General features: G+C 44.8%; 1 protein-coding gene across 8 annotated transcripts in view; it reads right to left on the bottom strand.

Annotated features, from left to right (window-relative positions):
- Ano4 (anoctamin 4) overlaps nucleotides 1-23,016 on the bottom strand; it is a 320,118-nt gene that overhangs the window by 3,178 nt on the left and 293,924 nt on the right. For all 8 annotated transcript variants that reach the window (XM_050145810.1, XM_050145811.1, XM_050145812.1 and 5 more), the window contains 8 exons: nucleotides 22,481-22,538; nucleotides 22,255-22,352; nucleotides 18,501-18,643; nucleotides 13,083-13,235; nucleotides 11,842-11,989; nucleotides 6,260-6,379; nucleotides 2,925-3,030; nucleotides 300-495 (listed from right to left, as the gene is read on the bottom strand). In XM_050145810.1, the coding sequence (XP_050001767.1) occupies nucleotides 304-495; nucleotides 2,925-3,030; nucleotides 6,260-6,379; nucleotides 11,842-11,989; nucleotides 13,083-13,235; nucleotides 18,501-18,643; nucleotides 22,255-22,352; nucleotides 22,481-22,538 (1,018 nt within the window). In that variant the 3' untranslated portion in view covers nucleotides 300-303. The remainder of the gene's footprint in view (nucleotides 1-299; nucleotides 496-2,924; nucleotides 3,031-6,259; nucleotides 6,380-11,841; nucleotides 11,990-13,082; nucleotides 13,236-18,500; nucleotides 18,644-22,254; nucleotides 22,353-22,480; nucleotides 22,539-23,016) is intronic.

The raw sequence follows: 23,016 nt of genomic DNA, 5'->3' as shown, positions 1-23,016 counted from the left end.
GGGAGGCTGGGAGGAGGCGGAAACTTTTTTTTTCTTATTCTCAATAAAAAAAAAAAAGAAAAAGAAAAGTTGGCAAGAAACAAGCCACGCTAAGGTCAAGCATTCATAACTAAAAATAAAATGACTCTGTGTGATTTATTTGTGAGTTGGGTGGCAGACCCTCCAAAAGCCAAAAGAACAAAATGTCACACAGCAAACCTTTATTAGTGAAAACTCTATACTTGGTCTCTGGATGTTCGAAGCAGCCGATCCCCACCTGACCTGACTGTGGCTTCCCTTGGGGCACACCGGCCACCCACCTGGTCATGGCCACTCGTTGTGGTGTGCTTTCCCGTTCTTCTTCCTCTCCTTCCTCTCTTTCTGGAGGCGCTCCAGCTCGGCCTCATACATCATCTCCTGGATCAGGTACTTCTCTCTCCTCATCCGATCCCTTAGATCTTTCGGGAGGTCTGGGATCAGATAGGAAATGAGGTGCTTTATACAAAACACGAGGTGCTAAAAAAACGCAACAGAGAACACAACAGAATCAGAAGGCGTGGCCGGGACGTGTAGGAGTGGGATGAGGCTGGGGGAGGCATGCACTGCAGGGATAAAGGTCAGGGGAGAACTGAACTTCATCTGTTGACACCGTCTAGAGAGGAGGACCAGAGGGAGAAGAGGGGGAGAGATGCTTAGCAGATACTAGGAAGACAGAAACCCTAGAAGCGAGTCTTGGCTCGACCGTTTTCATTGCTTAGGAGCCAACTGTCCACCCGAGTGTAGGGCACTCAACTCCTCTGGGCCTCAATCCATTCACCTATAAAATGATGCTATGCAAGGCAGAGTTAGTTTGAAAATTCTGTGTGGATTGCTAAATGCCTTATAAACCTTGCCAGGTCACCCAGGGTTCTAGGGAAATGGTCATTTCAGAGAGAAATGTTTCTCTTTTTGGGAAAGAGCCAAACATTCTTTACCTGAAATGTGAATCTCTGGAATTCTAGAGTCACAGTTATTTTTGTCTGCCTATATCCTGGTGACCCGTGAACTACCAGACGACAGTGGGAATAAGAGTCCTTATAATTCCAAACTACTTAACAACACTAAAGCTGTTCTGGAGGATGGGGATAAGGATTCTTCAGTTCCTTTAAAGCAAACTCAGGGACACAGAAGGCACAAAATTCTGCCAGATCAAGAGGTTTTCTGCCTACTTCTAGTGCCTTAAACAGCTAATAACAATATACAGGAAGGGTATGGAAAGCTCTAAATGAGAAGCCATTTAGTAATTTAACACCACCCCTGACTTTTTATGTACGATGTGTGTGTGTGTGTGTGTGCATGTGCGCATGTGTGTGCAGATGTGTTTGTTAGTGTGTATGTATGCAGAGGCCAAGCAGTCAACGTTGGGGGTCTTCCTCTACCATATTTTACCGTAGCTTTGGTTGACAAGTTCTCTCTCTGAAACTGGAGCTGTTTATGTTATAGCGGAAGATCGGTGAGGCCCTGGAGCCTTTGCTTCTTCCCATACTGGGATTTTAGGCATGTGCCACCTCACCTAGATTTTCCACTGGTGCTGGGCACCCAAATGCAGGCTCTTATGCTTGTACAAAAGCGCTTACCCACTGAGCCATCTCTGTAGCACCCTTTCTTATTTAGTTTGAAAAACATTAAGACCATGTTAGGTTAAGCGTATCTACCTCTTATTTATTTGTAGATAGATAAATCTCTATCACTGGCCCAGAACGCTCTATGTAGACAAGGATGACCTAGAACTCAGAGATCTTCCTGCCTCTGCCTCCTGAGTGTTGGGATTAAAGGCGTGCGCCACTGCACACAGAAAACGTATCTTCTGAGGAAATGAGGGCAGTGAGAGGGCCACCAAGCCTAACAAACGGAATTCCATCTTCCAGATCCACATGGTGGAAGGAAGGAAAGAACTGACTACAATAGGTTGCCCCGGAGCCCCGCACATTCACGTTGGCATTGACGTACACACGCATGCACATGCAAATAAACAAATATAGAAAAGATATTTAAAAAGAGTGGCTGGTCAGGTAGTGGTCACGCATGCCCTTAATGACAACACTCCAACACTTGGGAGGCAGAGGCAGGTGGATCTCTGTGAGTTTAAGGCTAGCCTGCTCTACAAAAGCTGGTCCCAGGACAGGACAGCTAGAACTGTTACACAGAGAAACCCTGTTTCAAAAAAAAAAGAGGAGAGGAACTCCTATCATCTTTCCTCGGCTGTCTGGAGCGAGGGGCAACGCGAAGAGAGAGCTATCTCAAAGCTTTAAGAAACTTCCAGTGCAAACAAAGGCATCCGTGGTGAATGTGTGAATGAATGCGGCTCCAGCACATGTGACAAGAGATGGAACTGACATTATCAATGGAGTTATAGAAATACGGAATTTCCTAAGAGTCTGAAAGAAAATAGCTGATAGATTTCTACTGAAACACAATGCAGGCAATTGCCAGGAAGACAGGACTTTGTATGTCTACTCTGACTCTTCAGGAATCAGCGCTTAAGTAAGGCGACCTGACACACACAGAGGCAGCAGCTGTGGACCTTCAATGTCTTCCAAACGCTCTGTGAGCACCTGCATCGTCCTGGAGGGCTTGTGAAAAGGACATCACAAACAGGATGTCTCGGTACCTCTGGAAGTGGGGGTGGGAAAACCGCATTTCTCCTAAAGGTTATGAATCATAGTCCTAGAATACTAAACGTAGGACCTACGATTGCCGCTTGGTTACTGAAAGACTCTGAAACTTTCCTGGGAAAATTCCAACAGTGCAGTGAAGGGCAAAGATGAAAAAGGGGCCACAGTATATGGCCGTGGTACTTTAGAAAGTCGGTCTTTGTGTGGAAAGTCCCTGCCACGTACATACGCATGACTCCAAGAGATTTCATTACACCAAGAGAAATAAAGGAACTGTTTGAGAAAACTCACCTCAAACACAATGATAAAAGCCAGCCGGGCTGCCAGGACATGCCAGAACTGCAGGGTGTAGCCATAGGGTGCCAGTGAATGAGGAGGGTCCCGGTAGTCCCGATACCTGTAAACACAGGAGAGGGTTGCATTGCGACTCTGGTTCTTCAGGTCCTCAAATCTCTTCCATTTTCACTATGCAGTCTTCATACATGGGAACAAATTTTGTAAACAAACAAAAACTTTCTTTATGCTAGACATCCGTTGCTCTGTTTTTCCAGCATTTCTTCTTTTGGTAAAAGAATATCTCTTCTAGCTGGATAGTAGTGGTACAGGCTTTTAATCCTAGCGCTCTGGAGGCAGAGGCAAGCAGGTCTTTGTGAGTTCGAAGCCAGCCTGGTCCACAGTACAAATTCCAGGACAACCAGGGCTACACAGAGAAACCCTGTCCTGAACCTCCTCACCAAAAGAGTATGACTTCGCTGGGTAATTACCCATGGGGTTGGGTAGGATTTACCACTCCCTCAACCTCAGCTCAGGAGACTCCTGACTCACCACCAGGATGCCCATTAGAACTATTATTAGATGGATTATCACTAAGTCCTAAGTCCACGGAGCTGCTAGGAGCAACCACAAATTATATGGGGAGGCACAAAAGGAAGGAAGGAAGGAGGGAGGAGGAGAACATCTTGGAAAATGCAAACAGAATGAAGAACAGCCGTGGAGATAATATTCTGCTGGCTGTGCCCAACTCTCAGCACTCAGTTATTACTGAAAACAACAACTTTGCATGGCTTCCCTATGTGCCCAGCTGCCCCAAACAATATATTTCCGTTTGTGAGTCTCAGCTGGCATGGGTTTCTGCTACGTGCCATGGACAGATCCTTCCTACTACAACCTCATACTCTCCCATTTGAGTTGACATTGAACTGCACGTGTTTGCTGAAGAGCTATGTGGGGTCAGGCATCTTCCCAGGAGCTTTAATCTACACGAGCACATTTCGTTGTCACTCTCAGCGTCACGACTGTCACTGTGGAAAAGGGACTCCGGAGTCATAAAGTCTTCATGTGTTTCCCATGCAGTCGTTGCTTTCCTTTTTTTATTTTTTATTTTTATTTTCGAAACAGGGTTTCTCCGTAGCTTTTTTTGGTTCCTGTCCTGGAACTAGCTCTTCTAGACCAGGCTGGCCTCGAACTCATAGAGATCCGCCTGCCTCTGCCTCCCGAGTGCTGGGATTAAAGGCGTGCGCCACCACTGCCCGGCTGCTTTCCTTCTTTTAAAAATTGATTTTATTGAGGTCTACATTTTTCCCTGCTCCCTGCTCCCTGTCCTTCCTCTCCCCTCGCCATCTACCCTCCCCCAAGGTCCCCACACTCCCAATTTACTCAGGAGATCTTGTCTTTTTCTACTTCCCATGTAGATTAGATCCATGTATGTCTCTCTTAGTGTCCTCATTGTTGTCTAGGTTCTCTGGGATTGTGGTTTGTAGGCTGTTTTTCTTTGCTTTATGACTAAAAACCACCTATGAGTGAGTACATGTGGTAATTGTCTTTCTGTGTCTGGGTTACCTCACTCAATATGATGTTTTCTAGCTCCATCCATTTGCCTGCAAATTTCCAGAAGTCATTATTTTTTCTGCTGTGTGTAAATGTACCACATTTTCCTTATCCATTCTTTGGTCGAGCGCCATTTAGGTTGTTTCCAGGTTCTGGCTACGACAAACAAAGCTGCTATGAACATAGTTGAGCACATGTCCTTGTGGTATTGTTGAGAATTTTTGGGTATATACCCAAAAGTGGTATTACTGGGTCTTGGGGAAGGTTGTTTCCTAATCTTCTCAGAAATCTTCACACTGACATCCAAAGGGGCGGTACCAGCTTGCACTCCCACCAGTAATGCAGAAGTGTTCTCTTTACCCCAAATCCTCTCCAGCATTAAGTTGTCATCAGTGTTTTTCATCTTGGCCATTCTTAGAGGTGTAAGATGGAATCTCAGGATTGTTTTGATTTGCATTTCTCTGATGGCTAAGGATGTTGAGCATTTCCTTAGGTGTCTTTCAGCCATTTTAAATTCCTCTGTTGAGAGTTCTCTGTTTAGGCCTGAACCCCATTGTTTTTATTGGAGTATTTGTTATTTTGATGACCAATTTCTTGAGTTCTTTGTGTATTTTGGAGATCAGCTCTCCAATGTGGGGTTTGTGAAGATCTTTTCCCATTCTGTAGGCTGGGTGAAATTAGCAAAGAACAGTAAAAATGAAAAACAAAGCACCTGATTTTCAATACCCTCAGGGTTGAGAGACACTGCTTTATTTTATGCTATTTTTTATTAAAAAATTAAGCCAGGCAGTAAAGTGCATGCCTTTAATTCCAGCACTCAGGAAGGAGAGAGACAGATCTCTTGAGTTTCAGGCCAGCCTAGTCTACAGAGTGAGTTCCAGGACAGCAGGCTACACAGAGAAACCTTGCTTGAAAAAAAAAAAAGCAAATAACAAGATTTATATTGCTGCTGTAACATGTTCCATGAGGTCATTCATTACCTTTATTCTGTTCGAAGCCTGGTTTTCTGGGCAGGGAACATAAATTATATTCACCCTTTGTTTTCCAGAACCCAGTTACTACACTAATCATGCATATACTCAACCAAAACTTTTAAGACATTTTCTGTCCACACACTGGGTGATTTTTTTCTTTTACTGAAAATAGACTTTTTTTTCACAGAGTATATTTTGATTATGAGAACCACTGCTTTAAACTAACTCAGCCAGAAGAGGGTCAGCCAAACCTTTCCATGATAGAACCAGTTCAGCAGGCAGAAAGCATGCTGAGGTCCACACTCACCTACAGAGGTTCACACTCACCTGCAGGGATTCACACTCACTTGCAGGGGTTCATACTTAGCTGCAGGGATTCACACTCACCTGCAGGGATTCATACTCACCTGTAGGAGTTCACACTCACCTATAGAGGTTCACACTCACCTGCAGGGGTCACACTCACCTGCTGAGGTCCACATTCACCTGCTGAGGTTCACACTCATCTGAAGGGATTCACACTCACCTGCAGGAATTCACACTCACCTACAGAATTTCACACACACTTGCAGAGGCCTACACTCATCTGCAGAGGTTACACTTACCTATAGGTGTTCACCCTCACCTGCAGGGGTTCACATTCACCTTCTGAGGTCCACATTCACCTTCTGAGGTCCACACTCACCTGCAGGGGTTCACACTCACCTGCAGGGGTTCACACTCACCTGCAGAGGTTCACACTCACCTGCAGGGGCTCACACTCACCTGCAGAGGTTCACACTCACCTGCAGGGGCTCACACTCACCTGAAGGGGTTCACACTCACCTACAGTACTTCAGGGGAGTTCCTGAGAACTCACTGCCGTCAGACTCTGGCTCAGACCGGTTCTCAAAGTCGGAAATTCGAAACACAGACAAGCTGGCGTTCACGTAGCCAACCATGCACCTGAATGAGAACACAGGTTGGATCACTACTCCGGTGGTCCTTCTCTTGGTCCCTAACTCACTTAATCCTCCTCTTCACTGTACATCCTTCCTCTATAGTCCTGCTCATGCCACGAATACATCACAGGCTTCCACGCCTCTGCTTGGATTTCCTTTGGAACCCCTGTTCCTTTGTATGGAAGAGTAAATATTACACTTATCCTTCCGTGGCCAACCGAAATAACACCTATCCCGAGAAGGTGTCCTTCCTCGCAGTCAGCCTGACTCACCCCTTCTCACTCAAGTGCTCCTACTCTCTCCCTGGAACTGTAGGGTCGTGGGAGTAGGGTGGATACCTTAAGTGGGATTTTATCAATTTATATTTTAATTTTAGGATCTAGCAGTTTTGTGCCCTGTAGAAATCCAGAAACATGGGATTTAGTTGACTTGATGGGAGGAAAATTCCATGTCTGAGATTCTACCGATGGTCCTGGACTAGACGGGGTCAGTAATTCTAACGATCACTCTGTCAGCTTCCTGCCTCCTGATCTTTGTTAGAGCACAAACTTAGGGGTTTCACGGCAGCATTTTCATACAATTGTACTTGGTTCATATTCATACTACATAATTCTTTAATTAAAAATAATGTGTTCATCATTATTACCATTAGTGTGTGTGTGTGTGTGTAAGGGGGAGAGAATATGACACATGTATATGCATGTGTGGTACACATGCCATGGGGTATCTGAGGAGGGAAGAGGACAACTTTGCCGAGTCCAATCCCTCCTTCCAGATTTTCACGAATTCGGGAGCTAGAACTCAGGTTGCAAGGCGTGTGTCACAAACTCCTCTACCTGCTGAGTTACCTCACTGGCTCCACCTCACGTAATTCTTAAGTGGGAACAAAATGTCCACCACATAGACTCGAGTAGGAATCAACTGACCCTGTGTAGGCAAAGCATCTATATCAATACTATATTTAGTCAACAGCAAGACAGTTGCGAGCGACGGTTACTCATTTTATGTACACCTTGCATTTTGTAGGTCAGCACATACTAGGGAATGGATGAACCACGGTCTTCAGAGTCTCTTCACTATTATGTCTGATGGGAGGATCCTAAACTGCTGAATCGTAAGCCAAAATGGTGACGCAAGCAATTCCCCCACAGCACACGGCTTCTTCCTACCATGCTCAGGACAGACCACTGCTCTTTTGTTTTTAGAAAAATGAACTGAGCTTAGAGAACCATTTGTCCTGACACTTGTGGGTTAAAGAGATGGTCAGAAGGTGTGTGGCATTCCCCAGTCCTCACCTCCCTCTCCTCGGGAGGATGGGCTGGAGGACGAACGAAGAAGCTGCCTAGAATGGGACATGAAGACGTACCAGCACCTTGGCGATTGTTGGCTGTTGCTGAGTGGGAGCCGGTGGCCTGACACACAGACTTTAGTAGACTTGCCTTAGGAGCTGAGCAGTGGTTTGGGAACCGAAAGCCAGGCCTACGCTCTTATCTTACAAAACAGCTCCAAGACTTTAAGGAGATTAAAGCTGTTATCGGTTGGTTCTGTTTAAAATGTCCATCGACAAAAATCTAAATTCAAACGAAACAGCTGTCTAATAAAAGATATCCTCTATCCTCTACCTAAAGGAATAAAGAGAATAGATCTGTGAACCTATTTACTAAACATATTCATGTCACACCAGGCACAAACCCGTGATGAAAATGTGTCTCCTGTGGGTGATTAGTCACATGTACATAGACTGAAAGTGAACCTAGTATATACGCACATTGTTATCTTCTTTCATACCATCTCACCCGACGGGAGAAGGACCATTTATACTGAACTGGTTAGACAGCTCCCTGCTTCTTTCTACAATGGTGAAGTCCTATTACTGCCACAGCAAAAAGCTGTTGGTTATGAATGTAGGGAAATGAGACTTCACGTACACTTTAGGGTGTCTGGTGCAGCCAGTGGTGCCCGCTCACCAGCTCTCTGACCTACTGCCACAACTGGGGGGCCACAAAGGGCGAGTGGATCCCATGACTATCACTTGGTTTGCTGGCAAAAGCTCTGCCTTCCCTACTACCATTTCTAGAGAGAAGATGAGGTTATCGCGATGAGCAGAGAGAAATGAGAGGCATCACCCAAGACAGTACCAGGCCAAGAAAGGTCTCATATAGTTGTGAAGGACATTTTCTTAAAGGGCCGGTAGATGTCTCAGAAAGCATTGCCAAGAAAGGAGACTCCAAAGGCATTGTTTGGATCAGGACATGGACTTCTGTCAAGTAACTTTGGAAGACAATCCAAGTCTTTAAATGTGAGAATTCTCCTTTAAAAACATCAGTTACTGATTGCTTTTAATCCCTTAATGGACAATACAGGGGGTGCAGCAGGGTCATTATCACCGCTATGGTGGGGGGGGGGGCGGAGAGAACAGAACCAGAAGCTGGCTTTCATGTTTGTCGATTTCAGATCAAGCTCGCTGCTGAATGTCTTTGAATTAGTTCTGCCATTTGCCTTTGAGGTGTTAGTCTTGTGACACTAACAAGCCTGGGAACAGAAATCAAAGGTCGGAAATGCCAGGGGAAATAAGATTGGGTTTATGTACTTGAAGGCAAATGTGTTTTATAGATAAAGTGTTTCAGGCTAATAAGATGAGTACAGAAGTGATTATAGGATTGGCACAAATATCTTCTCTATTATTCATTGAGATATGATTGTGTCTAACTCTGTGATGAACACAGTCCTTGATCAAGGCGCTAACTCTTTATGACATCACTGTTTCTACAGAAGAGCTGCTTTGATTTAATAACTAAACAAGGACATCTGTTTTTTATGCATACATCACATGGTAGTTCTAAGGCCAAGGGTATTCTGTATCCCATTCAAGATCCTGAATCATAACGCCTGCTCAGAAGTTCCCCAAGTTCCCATCTAAGGGCCCCATGTAAAGATACCCCAGGAGAGGAGGTGGCCTCACCCCGGAGGAGGAGGTGGATTCTTCAACAATGAGCAGCCTGAGCTGCAGAAGACGACGAGGAAGAATGCAGCAAGAGGAATGCAGTTGCAAGGCTTTTGTGCATGCAATGTGTAGAAAATGTTGCCTCGAATCATGTCTTTTCTTTTCAGACCTGGCTAAAACAGACGCTCTTCCTACCAGCAGCCTTGAACACTCAACTGCTGGGCACCCATGCCATGAGAGTGACTCTATCTGCCATGGTCAGACATGAAAGAATTGTTTCTTCTTGTTAAGCTGTCTACAATCTGCTTGGGGGTGGAGAGTCAGGAACATTAGGCAGACCTAAAAGTGCTGTCGTAGGGACAAAGGTCACAGGAAACAAAGGACACAAGGCACATGGGTGAAACTGTCATCCATGGAGGAGCAAAGGTGAGTTCACCCAACAGTACGGAGGAGGCACTGATGTAACACAGAGCCCTTGAGAGGCACATGACGGGCTTGGATAGAGAACTTTTGATTGGGGTTCAATTTAAATTGAAACGTGCCATTTCTACAGCGGGTCTAAAGCACAAGTGGGATTTGACCCTAGCTGTGCCTGCATCACAAAAACTTACAGCTTCCTGGGACTCTGTAAGCTTTTTTTTTTTATTTCTAGATCATTTCCAAATTTAAAGAAGAACCAGAGGAGGAAGAGGAGAAATCAGAAAAAGAAAACGATAGCAGAAAAGAAGGGGAAAAAATCACTATGAACTAATAGGTTGTCTGCTATCACAGAGCCATTCATGAACACACACACACACACACACACACACACACACACACACACACACACGAGAACAGGAATAATGGCCAATGGATTAGAGGCAAGAGGTACAGCCTGGAAAGTTACAGATGGCTCATAAAGAGAAAAGCTTGTTAAGAAAGTGTCCAGAGCTGACTAATTGAATAAAATGGAACCAAAGCACAGTAGGTAAAATCTAATTACCATGAGACTTCACCTACTATGAGTCTGGTAGGCTGTTGGACTTCGAAAGCTCTGGTTTCTTATCAACTCTATAAATCTCTTCCCAGTTCATTTTTTGATTCTCCCAAAACCAGTTACAGGCTCCACTCTAATAAGAACGTGGGAAGGAGCAAAGGCTTCGCCTGTTGAGGCCGAAACTCAGGAGGTTTACGGTGAGGGGAGCCAGAGAGCCACGTGAGGACTTGGAGCTAAGGATGGAGAGGTCTTGTGGGCGTGGCTCTACCTGTGTGCGGGATCCAGGGATTACGGAGGCATTCACCCCCTTGACTGACCCTCTGCTCTCCAGAGGGAGGAAAACAATGCGCATCCCGCCCTGAGTCACTCTGAGACTCAACTGCAGAACAGATGTGAATACGGCTGCCATGAAGGAAAGCTTCAGGCTAAGTCAGGCAGAGAATGCGGGTGGTGGGAAGCCACGCCTGGGCAGTCTAATCCAAGTCTTTAGGTCTCTGTCATAAAGTACCGGTATGCTCACTTAAAGTTGCTAGATAATCAGAGTTTAATGGGCCCATGACTGTTACAGAAGACCGCAAGGGAGTTTCTTCAGATGGCTGGATTGTGGGATTTATCATACACCACCCAATTATCCAGGCCTTAGTGCATTTGTGTGGGATTAATGATGAAACTGGATCCTGGTTAGGTTCATTTAGCCCAGGTGAGTTACTCTATTTGCCTACAGTGGCTTAGGGAACAAATTAATTTGCCTCAGACTGTAAACCAGGGAACAGGACTGTAGCTACGAAGCCATGTAAGATGGTTTTTCTGGGCAAAGGCCTCAGGCAGATATCTAAACGCCACAATTAGAGTTAGATTATCATTGTGGCTTTAGGGACTGTTAATGTAAGCTTTTTTTTTTTTGCATAGAAATAAACCCTAGGTGGCATGTTATAATGATGCGTAGGTTTTATCTGACTACATGTACTCTAGTCTGAACCTCAGACCACAGGAGCGTGCCTTAATTTGACTGGCAAAATATAGACACAGGTATGGGTAAGATTATAGCTAGGAAAAATTAATCTTCATACCCTACAGATATTCACTGAGTACCTTCTGTGTCCTAGGTTCAGGGTTCCACAGTCCCCATGGAAAAATCTGCAGTCTACACACCATGGCAGTGTGAATCTCAGGTAGTCATTACCTTGTTATTAGTTCATAGCCTTTCCATAACTACATGGTACAGGAGGACGCAGGCTGTTGTCGCTCCTTACACACATTTGGATCTCACCCATGTCTGAATTCGGAGTCGGCAGGAGGGAGAGGGAAACGCAACCGCTGCCCTCCCGTGAGATGCTATCTGAAACTTGTCCGACTTGTTTGAGCCCTGATCCTTTTGTCAATGGGATGTTTTCTTTGGCTGAAAGTGCGATGATATGGTTTCACTTCCCATACCACAGGCCTTGTCTGGGCTTGTGTGTCACGGCCCCAGCAGAAAAGCTTCTCTCTCAGTGTCCGGCACCACACAATGGCCAACCAAGTTTCGTAATCACCTCACGGCACTTACTTTTGCCCGGCTTCTCCTTGGCCCGCACAAGGTCCGTATTTATAAGCATACACCAAGCGAGGGATGAAGTCAGATGTTATTGCTATGACAAATGCATTCGTGATAACAGAGAGGATTCCGATGCCTTCGAGAATTCCATACCAGATTCCTGTTTGAATAGAAATGTGCTGTTAGTTCCTCCAGTGGTATTAAGGGTGAAAAACACCACCACCTGTGACAGACAGTCCTTTTTACCTTTCCAGATGCCTCTGGCAACGAGGAGTTAGAATTAGTTGTTTCCAAACAGTTCGGAATGAAAGGAATTTCTGTAGTTCCATATACATATGTCAACATTCTTACAGCTTACTGGTCGGCGTTAGACAGAAGCCAAAGAATTCTGGCCAGTGAGTCCTACTCATATGCCATCCGATAAAATCAGGACACAGCGTCAAGCCCCTAACAGGCTGGAAACTCGTCAGTGGTCCTGACCAGGTTCCCTTCTGTTCACCTTTGCCGACTGCCCTGATGTGCTGGCCCAAGGCAATGCCCAAGGAGTAAACACTTGTTCCATCTGGAGGCTGAGAGAGGCCACTCTGAACGAAACGTCTGTGTCCAGTCCCCAGCCACACTCACTGGGTGGTGCCCGCCCTGTTCTCGGCACTGGATGCAGACCTGGGTCAGACAATCTCTATCTCAGTCACTCCTGAGAGCGTCTGACTCAACAGCGCCTCTGGCCAAAGACCACAGCTCATTTCTGTCAGCAGAGAGACCAGGTTTTGCTTTAGGTGAGTCAGGGAAACATCGAGGAATGTGGGGGGCGGTAATGGTGGGGCAAACAGAAGGTCTATTTTTGAAACAGATAAATCGAAAATTTAGGGTCTGACATCTTACAGTAGAAACATCCAAACCAAGAATCTAAGCATAAGTTCATAAAACACTGGAAATTTAAGCCAATCTAAATAGGCAGCTTTATTTCTTGTACAATATTATTTAAGACCAACATAATTTTTTTTTCTTTCAAAAATCAGTTGAATCCTGTTACATGCAAACATTAAGGATTCCTAAAGTGCATAGCTTTTACTTATTTATTTTGAGACAGCCCTGGAAGGCCTCTATAGACCAAGTAGGCTTTAAACTCACAGAAATCCAACTGCCTTTGACCTTCCAATGCTGGCTGGGATCAGAGGTGTGTCACCGCCCCAGGCGGGCGTTTAAATTTTACCTTACAGGTCGTTTCGTATTTTCAGAAAAGCATATCTCACCTATGTCCTTGGCCCTCGACGCCAAAGGCCTTCTCCACTGCGTCACAAACTTGTAAGCATCAAGTCGGATTTCAATGATGTTGTTCAGTAAGGCCAGAAGTGGTGCGAGGGGAAAAGCTGCCACAAAGATGGTCGTGAATCCGAACTGAAGGACTAGGAAGGGAAAGGGAGAGAATGTGTGTTAGCTTCCGTCGCTGCTTCGAAACGACAGCCATCCGAATGCGTCCTTGCGTCTTCCTATTTCCCCCCCATCATAAGCTGAAGGAACCTCTCTCACAGGAAGACGGCCATAGGACAGAGGGATTTCCTGGTCCCGAGAACAATGGGATCTGAGTGGTAAAAAGCTTATCTCAGATCCCAATATTTTCTACTCACTCGCTAATTAATGGGACCGGGGCTTCTTGGCAGAGTTTGATTCTAGGTGCAGTGGAAAACACAAGAGGAGACTGGATTGTCTTATGACACGAGACAATAAAGAAATACTCGGCGAACAATGGGGTCACCTTAGTGGACAAGTGCGTAGGCTCTGCCAGCAGCCGGAGCTGGGATAACAGGATCAACAAAATCACAGCAGCCCTGGATCATGACCCAAAGACTGTCAAAGTCCTAGCAACAGAGACATATCAACACACTAATAAATACAAACCGGAAACACACGAGCAACACCGTGTGGCTCTTCTTCATGGCAGAATTTAACTCATAAACACAGAAGGAATGGAGAAAAGGGAAAGCCACCCTAATTCAATTTTACGTTAAAGTTACAGCCATGGAAGAATACTAAAATTAGTGGGTGGAATATTGAAAACAGGGTATATGTATATTTCCAAACATATAATACTTCAGATATGCTAACACGGCACACCCCGATACAATGGTCTTTTCACATTCTTCCTGCCCATGGTCCTCTTCGGTAGAAGCTAGATCTCTGCGTGTTCAGACTCCAGACCCATTAGACTCCAAGTTCCATCAGTGACTCTTCATAACTGTACCCCACTTCTCCTTCTTTCCCACAGTCCCTACTTGAGTTCAGACTATGGCGCTGTTTCTCCTACCCTTTCACCCCCTCCCCCCCTCTGCACTGTTATCAGTCTCATGGAATCTTGGTTCCAGGCCGTTGTTCATCATCTCCCTACAAGAAATGCTCCAGAAGGTTCTCGCCACCTACAGACCAACTCCCCCTTTTCTTCATGCCATTCTGAGATCTTAGTGATTCTTCCATGTGGATTTCTAAGATTCAAGTTCAACCATCCATCATGCCCCAGAGTTTGTAAAAAAAAAATTCTTTGCTCTGGCCACACGGGACTTTGGGTATTGTGAGTCACACATACACTTAATGTCTCTCTTCATAAATTGATGAGGCTCAATTCTTTTAAAGTTAAAGCTCAAATACGCCCTCTCCTGGAGACTTCCAATAGCACAGCCTCGTCCCGTAGCTTCCACGGTAGCTGAGAATGAATTTTATTTGCCTTTGCCGCTTTCTCTCTTTTCCTTTATTATACGGGGCGTTGTGAAAGTGGGAATGGGGACCTCACTGTGTGTCTCTTTCTTACATACACACTGCAGTGGTTTGTGTATGGAAGGGATTTGTTGGCTCTAAATATGCTGGTTCACTGACTGATATCTAAAGACAAGGACGAGAGATCTGGAAGACGAAGAAAGCCAGCCCGTTAGGTAAAAGTAAAGCTTATAATGACGACTTGCAGAAACATGGATATATCAGAACACTTCTTTACTCTAAGAAGTGTATAAAAATGTAGATGACATTATTAGCAATGGTAACGTAGTGAACATTTTTGCCTTCCTGTTAGGAGCAAGGATGCCCGTGCCAGCATTATATGCATGGTTGTAGGGCAGTGAAGCAAGGTTAGCCCAAACGTTTGTGGTTAGGAAGGAAAATATACTATTATCATTATTTGTTTGGTTTGGTTATTATTTTTTTATTTTTTGTTTTTTTGAGATGGCTGTAGCCTTGTAACTAGCTGTCCTGGAACTAGCTCTTGTAGACCACGTTGGCCTTGAACTCACAGAGATCCGCCTGCCTCTGCCTCCCAAGAGCTGGGATTAAAGGCACGTGCCACCACCGCCGTGCTGATTATCATTATTTGTAGATGATGTCAAAGAACATATAGAAAAGTCTAAAAGAAATCTATGAATTATAGTTGATGTTAGTTTCCAGAAGGTTTACTTCATGTGAGGTCAGCATACTTTATATAGTTGCAACAAAATAAAACACAAAAGCAGGGCCACGGAGGCAGTTCAGTGCTAGCGTTTGTGCTTAACATTCACAGGCTCTGGGCTGAATCCTCAGAATAAAAACAACAGACAAAACCCTATTCCCCAAACCAACAAATCCTACACAAACAGAGGAACTGTGAAAGCGACATTAGTTGCGACTGCAGTGAAATGTATCAAGTTCTTAGTAATAAGGCTAACCTCTGCAATACAAATCCTTCACACTAAAACGGCCGAGGAATGTATCAAGTTCTTAGTAATAAGGCTAACCTCTGCAATACAAATCCTTCACACTAAAACGGCCGAGGAAAATGTACAAAGACAAATGCGGGGGTATATCCTATTCAGGGACTGGAAAAAATGTAAGTATTGCTCAAACTGTCTTAGGGGTTTAACTAAATCCCAGCAAAGACCTCAGCAAAAGCTGCTGTTTTTAACACAGAAATTGGAATGTAAATGTAAAATTAGTTGGAACTGGTTCTGAATATGAACTAGTTGAAACTCGCTTATCTGAAGATAGCATTAAGGTCAAGAAGACAAGCCCTCAACCACGAAAAGACACTTGACATGCAGCCATGTTATCTGACATTTGATGGTCTAACATATATCCACACATCTGTGACTGAACATGTGGTCTCCAGCTGGTGGTACTATTGTGGGGGATTGTGGAGACTTTAGGCCAGTGGTTCTCAACCTTCCTAATGCTGTGACCCTTTAATACAGTTCCTCACATTGTGATGACCCCCAACTATAAAATTATTTCATTGCTACTTCATAGCTGTAATCTTGCCACTGTAACTAATCGTACTGTGAATATCTGATATGCAGGACATCTGATATAGGACCATGGCCCCTATGCGGGGCATAACCCACAGGCTGAGAACTGTTGTAGGCAGCAGAGTGTAACTGGAGGAAGTGGGTTATTGGGGTGGATGGTTAATATTTAGAGTGTGGTTCTCTTTCCAACCCACTATGTTTCTGCCTGCCATAGCATGTTCCTGGTGGGATGGACCATGTTCCTCATACCGGGAACTGAAACAAACCTCTCCTTCACTGACTTGTTCCTTAATAGATATTTTTCCCACAGTAATGACAAAAACAACTAATACAGGACTCATATCTATAATATGTAAATAGCTCTATATGCCCCCCACAATCATGGGTCTTGATGGAAATTTAAAGAGACTATCCAAATGATCATAAGAATATGGAAGATATTTAGTGACATTAATTACCGTAACTTTAGATTAAAATCACAGTGAGATGCTACTATATGCCAACTAGAATATTTAAATAAAAGCTCAACACTTTAGCGTGTACATGGGTATCCTCTCCACCTGCCCTAAGAACAGGATATATTTGTGTGTAAACAAGTGTGTATGTAGTATTTCTATAAAACATCACTTATAAAAAATTATTGGGTGAGTTCGGACTGTGGACAGCCGTTTGCCAAACTCTTGCCTGCACAGATGTGGCTGTTTTTGTGTTGAAATCTCTGAAAATTCATTTGTAGACTTGAGATTTACATGCTTTTTATTACTTTATATTGTAATCCAGCAAGTTATAGCATTTAATAACACAATACATCCAGGAAACAGGAAACATCAAAGCTAAAACGAAAGGAGGCAGGCAGGATTCCTGTGTCTGTCTGTGATGCCCCTCGCATTGTTCCAAGCTGCAGTGTTACCACGGGGGCTGTAGCATGCTAGCCACATAAATGCTGCTCTTTCAGGACCATTATTGTTCATTTCCTTCTTTATGGGGGAAGAGTCCACTAAGGGACTCAAAATTGGTGATTTCTCTTAATGAATTGCTTTTATTAAGTTTTATTATTAATGCCCGCATTGATTTCTTTCCCAAGTTATATCATTCTGCCATTCTATAATTGAAACTCTAAAAACATCAATAGATACTTAGGACAAAAGCAATCTAAGAAACATAAACCATCAATTCTACTGCTCCTCTAATTTTCAAATTTTCCCAGCTAGGATTGCTTCCTTCAGCACTGATTCATCTTGCCTGGCTCTACTTTCACCTCTAGATTGTTGAGCTTAAACATTAGACTTTTAAAAGAAGCCAGAAGGAGGGGGAGAGGGAGAGGGAGGGAGGGAGGAAGGGAGGGAGGGAGGGAGAGAGAGAGAAATATATATATATATATATATATACATTCAGTGTATCCGACTAGGGATCATTATTATCATTTCCTTGAGACTCACTTGGCTTTGAATCTAAAGAAATCTGATTCCTTTATTAAGTGTAGTCCGGGTCAAGCATTCCTCGCTTCCTGCCACTCTCCTCCCACAACGGAAATATGGCTGCCTCGATATACTCCCAATGATTCACGCGAAGGCAACCGTGACACTTCCTGGACTCACACTTCCTATCTCTGGCTCTTCCCCATTAGCCTATGCACCCTCGAAAGCTGTGCTCTGTGCCATATTCCCTTCCTCTGCCTCTGGTGCCAAGTGTAGTTGTTTCTTTGGCATCGAGCAAAGCTTCACAGATGTCAGCTGGATGTGTGAGTCAATCACTTTGAATCACTCTTTCTGGGTTTTGATGCACTGAATTTCCCAACATTTTTTTTTCTTGGCTATTTAGTTCCATAATAAGGAAGTGTAGGGAGGTGGATCATAGAAGGAGGTCTTTGGGCTATAGAGAGTCTTTGAGAATGTCACGAATGGGTTAGAGAGAGAGAGAGAGAGTGTGTGTGTGTGTGTGTGTGTGTGTGTGTGTGTGTGAGAGAGAGAGAGAGAGAGAGAGAGAGAGAGAGAGAGAGAGAGAGAGAGAGACACTGAGCCCAGAATTTAGAACATGCTAAGAAATCCCTCTGCTTACTCACAGGCTACAACTTGAGCCGCTTCTCATGGGTCAAGAAGCAAGACGCCGTACCGTGAAGGGTTGGGAATTACTGTCTGCTGAACATCGCTCATGTGTGGTGCCAGGGAGTCTCACCCGGGGTCTTCTACATGCTAGAGAAGTACTCTACCACAGAGCTAGAACTCCAAACCTTTGACTATCTTAAGGTTTTGTTTTCTCTTACATGTGTTGCTCGGGATGCCCTTACACCAGAACCCCTTACATGAATGGTCAGATGATAACGGATGCACTTTTAATTGAGTGTAACTGGAGAGCAAAGGCTTGCATTCATAATCAATCATAATCGATAGGAAAGACAGATTTCCATACTCATTTCCAGGTATTCATCGAAGAGTCCATAGGCGTTCATCGGCTGAAGGTTGTAATCCTTTTCCCACTGTGGGAAATTTATCTTCCTTTCAGTCCCGTGTTCTTGTCGGACTTTTCTTCTGGTCCACCAATTCTGAATTAACCTGGGTGACAAGATCAGTTTCTTATCAAATACACACGATTGTTCATAAGTCTTAAGTAATGGGAAAGGAGCTTTAGCCTTAGCTAAATACCAGTTCCCCTCAGGTAGGAAGCTATGTCCAGAATGAGAAAGAATTCTGAACACCAAAAGCATTTCTATTTGTAAGTAGACAGAAGGGGTGAGCAACTCATTTAATTGTCCACGAAACGGTCTTGTGTTTAGAAACAGCTGGAGAGAGGGCCGAGAGCAGCTTGAGCTGACTTAGAACCAAGGTGACACTCGGGTGTTCCAAGGTTCAAAGGTTAGAAGGTCTGGCTCACACAGCTTAAGTCTGTACCTATCCCCATTAGTGGTCCTGTCAGGGTGTTATTATGATCAGCATATTCTGACTGCAGGGACCCAGAAAATCTAAAACCATAATCGTCCTTCTCCCAGGCATTCAGGTTCCTAGAATTCCTTAAGAAGGCTCGGCTGCTTTAGACTGAAGCTCAATGTGGTCTCTGACTCCAGGGGGATGCATTGTTGGGAGCAGTGAGACCCCAGATCCTGAATTTCTTGTAAACAACTTGTTTTCCCCTGATCTGAGTGCCTACAGCTGCTCTGAGCACGAGACCTTCAGGAGTTCCTGATGGCAGGAGAGTGGTTTCTGGTGGGTTTGGCTGGGGCGTGGCTATCTCTATATAATCTGCCTCTGAACACAATAAAGAGGGCATTCTTGGGGAATTCAAGGATGACCCGTGTTGCTGTCTCTCTGTCTTTGTGTGTCTGTGTATTTTAACCTCAAGCCCCTTGTCCGAAGCTCGTGAACTGGGTGCCAGCACACAGAACGCAGACACAGGGGTTTTAGCCGAAGGGTTCCTTAGCAGAAGCAGGATCAGCTGGGCTGCTAGGGAAGCCAAAGAGGTGCATGAGTGAGAAGGTGTCTTCCACGCACTCAGCTGACAAGAATGAATGTGCCACGGGGGAATGGCAGCTGGGGTATGTTATTTAGGGCACAGCTGAAGGAGCAGTGGTTTCTGATTGCTCCTGGGGTCACGGCAAAGCCACTCCTAAAAGTCCCGAGTCTGAAATGGTCACACACCTCTGTTCACTTGAGGGGAAGAGGGTGTGTGGGAAAGAGTATGAGGAACCAACAGTCTCTGGGATACTTGAATCTACCTGTCTTACAGGCTGAAGTTGCTCTCTTGTGTTCCCTAAAAGCCAGTATTCTCCTGAGGAGATGCCATCACTCTCTCCTGAGTACAGGTTCAATAGAGTGCTGACCAAAGTGAATCTAGGTGCAGTATAGACCAAAACGCTGTGTGGACAGGAGGCTCTTCTCTTTTATAAAAGATTTAGGGGGGGGGGAGCAGTGAGACCACAGATCCTGAATTTCTTGTAATTCCCTGATCTGAGTGCCTACAGCTACTCTGAGCACGAGACCTTCAGGAGTTCCTCATGGCAGGAGAAACCAGTCCTGAACACAATAAAGGGGGCATTCTTGGGGAATTCAAGGATGACCCGTGTCGCTGTCTCTCTCTCTCTCTCTCTCTCTCTCTCTCTCTCTGTGTGTGTGTGTGTGTGTGTGTGTATTTTAACCTCGAGCACCTTGCCCGAAGCTCCCGAACTGGGTGCCTGCGCACAGAGCACACAGGGGTGCGGTGCATGGCAATGCATCTCACTCTGACACGTGAGGCTGAGCTGTTAGCCCTCAGCGGCATGCAGGAGTCCACTGTGTAATATGAAAAGAGATGGGTTTTAAACATAAAGCAAAGAAAACCAGCCTACAAATCACAATCCCAGAGAAGCTAGACAACAATGAGGACACTAAGAGATCTAATCTACATGGGAAGTAGAAAAAGACAAGCTCTCCTGAGTAAATTGGGAGCATGGGGACCTTGGGAGAGGGCTGAAGGGGAGGGGAGGGGTAGGGAGGAAAGCGGAGAAAAATGTAGAGCATAATAATTAATAATAATAATAATAAATAATAATAATAATTAATAATAATAATAATAAACATGTCCTCCACGTCTCCAAAGAGACCCACGAGAGAGAGAGAGAGAGAGAGAGGGGGGGGGGGGGGAGGGAGGGAGGCAATGGCACAGAGGAGGCCGGTCTGCGGGCTGGAGCGTTCCAGGAAGAAGTGACAAGTTTTTAGTATGGCCCAGCATGGAAATGATAAAACAAAAGTATGTCAAGTGAGGAAAAAGGAGGGGTGGCTCTCAGACCCTCTCTGCTCACTTCAGCTCCACTGTATATCCCGAGTCACCCTCTGACATTTCGATTAAATTCGACTTACCATTCCATAAAGTCAAAGGTCATACTTCCGCTTTGTGTTTATTTTTTTTAAAGTCTTGGAGAAAACATTAGACACTTGGAGTGAGACTTTAAAACTAGAGAATTGTTGGCCTTGCCTCTGAGAGGGCCCTATGAGGTTTCCCTCATTCAGTGAGTCCCAGGCACCTGCTCTCGTGGTCCCTCCAGAGTCCCTGAGCTGACACGGAAACCAACTGGGATGGAATCCCGTCAAACACAGAACGGCTCTGTGTTCTTAAAAGCCAAGCTAAGCAGGAGTGTCACAGAAAAGTTCAAGGTCATCTTCACGGAGATGACACAGACTTCTGCTCACTGTCGTCGACTAGAAAATCTTACCACTGGGTGACATTATTTTTATTGATGAAAATGTGTTCGTTTGCATCTCTGACATTTTTTCCTTTTCCAAGTTCTGTAGTCTGAATTTACAGTACTTTTGTTTTAAAGTAACATTCTGATTTGTCATGGGACTAGGGAAACAAAGATCTTGGGAATAGATAACTAGCTAAGGACCTGCAATCCTGGAACCCAAAGAGTCTAAGACATCATGAAAGCATGCTACACTCACACAGACAGAGTACACGCATGCACAGAGGCCTCATCAAGAATGGTAAGTCAGTGATGGTGACTACTGATAGGTGACCATGTTCCTCTCACTGACTGAGAGCTTTTGGGTAGCATGGATATTCAAAGAAGAAGAGGAGGAGGAGGAGGAGGAGGAGGAGAAGGAAGGAAGAAGATGGAAGAAGAGAAGAGGAAGAAGAGGAAGAAAGAAAAGAAGGAAGAAAAAAGAAAAAGGAAGAGGAAGACACATGAATTTGTTTGGATGGGCAGGGAGGTGGGGACGGATCTGGAAGGATTTGGGAGATGAGGGCGAAATGATTAAAACACGTTATATGAAGTTCTCAAGAAATTGATAAAATTAAAAAAAGAATATTCACTTTAATCTGTATGAGTTGGGCTAAACCTAGAAGAGCCACTGTTCATTATTTTTCATTAAAAATTTATTGTTGATGTTTGTGTATGTGTGTGATGTGTGTAGAATGTGTCCCATGGCACACGCAGAGGTCAGAGGGTAATTTTGGTTCAGCTGGTTCCTTTCATCTTCACGTGGGTTCCAAGAGCATCTGATTCGTGTTGTCAGGCCTGGGTGGCTAAAGTCTTTACCTGGTGAGCTATGGCACTGGCCCCCAGTGTTTACTGTTCTTATGACTGCATTTGAATCTGCCCTGTGACATACAGGGTTAACTACTGAGTGCACCATGCTTCCACTCAACTCTGAGCCACGCTGCCTCTCCATGAGGTCACAAAGGTACTCACGGGTAGCCAAGTTCCATGAAATTATTCCAGGTCTGCTTTAGCACCATTATAATACCCATTTGCATGCAGAGATCAATAAGGCATCCGCTGGGGTGGCACTGTGAGGCAAGCAAGCAGAGATACAGATCAACAGAAAGAGAAAGGGAGGAGTGGCAGGCTTCCGCTCTGCACCAGAGTCGTTTAATGGGGGTCTGCAGGAAACAAGGAACCAAGGGAAAGTACTGACCTCTTCTAGCCTCCACCTGTTTATCAGTCTCAAGTAGGCACCTGGGTGTCCTGTAAATCTTCAACACAGAAGCAATTCGTTAGCATTCTGTAGGTTTAGGCTTTGGATGAACACTACCTTCAAGTTAGCATATCCTCTAAAGTAAATGACAGGAGAGCCTTTAAGAGTCAAGAGTCTGGAGATGGCTCAGAGGTTAAGAGCACTGGCTGCTCTTCCAGAGGTCCTGAGTTCAATTCCCAGCAACCACATGGTAGCTCACAACCATCTGTGATGAAATCTGGTGCCCTCTTCTGGTGTGCAGGCATACATGCAGGCAGAATGCTATATACATAATAAATAAATCAATTAAAAAAAAAAGAATCAAGAGTCATGTTTGCAGGGCTGAGGGAACCCTCCAGAGCTGTTGTTACTTGAGCTTCTGGAATTCTCCCAGGAATGTTTCTCTTCTGGCCTCTCTGCCTAGCTGCTGAGGGGGAGGGGCCGTTTCTGCTGCTTCCTGTGGTTTTGAACACTTCGCACTCAACGCAGAGTGCCCA

The sequence above is a fragment of the Alexandromys fortis genome, unplaced genomic scaffold, assembly GCF_014885135.2.
Source record: "Alexandromys fortis isolate MF-2015 unplaced genomic scaffold, M_Fortis_MF-2015_v1.1 scaffold_50, whole genome shotgun sequence".
Lineage (NCBI taxonomy): Eukaryota > Metazoa > Chordata > Mammalia > Rodentia > Cricetidae > Alexandromys > Alexandromys fortis.
The sequence above is the reverse complement of the archived record's forward strand: the minus strand, read 5'-3'. Positions and strand labels throughout refer to the sequence as shown.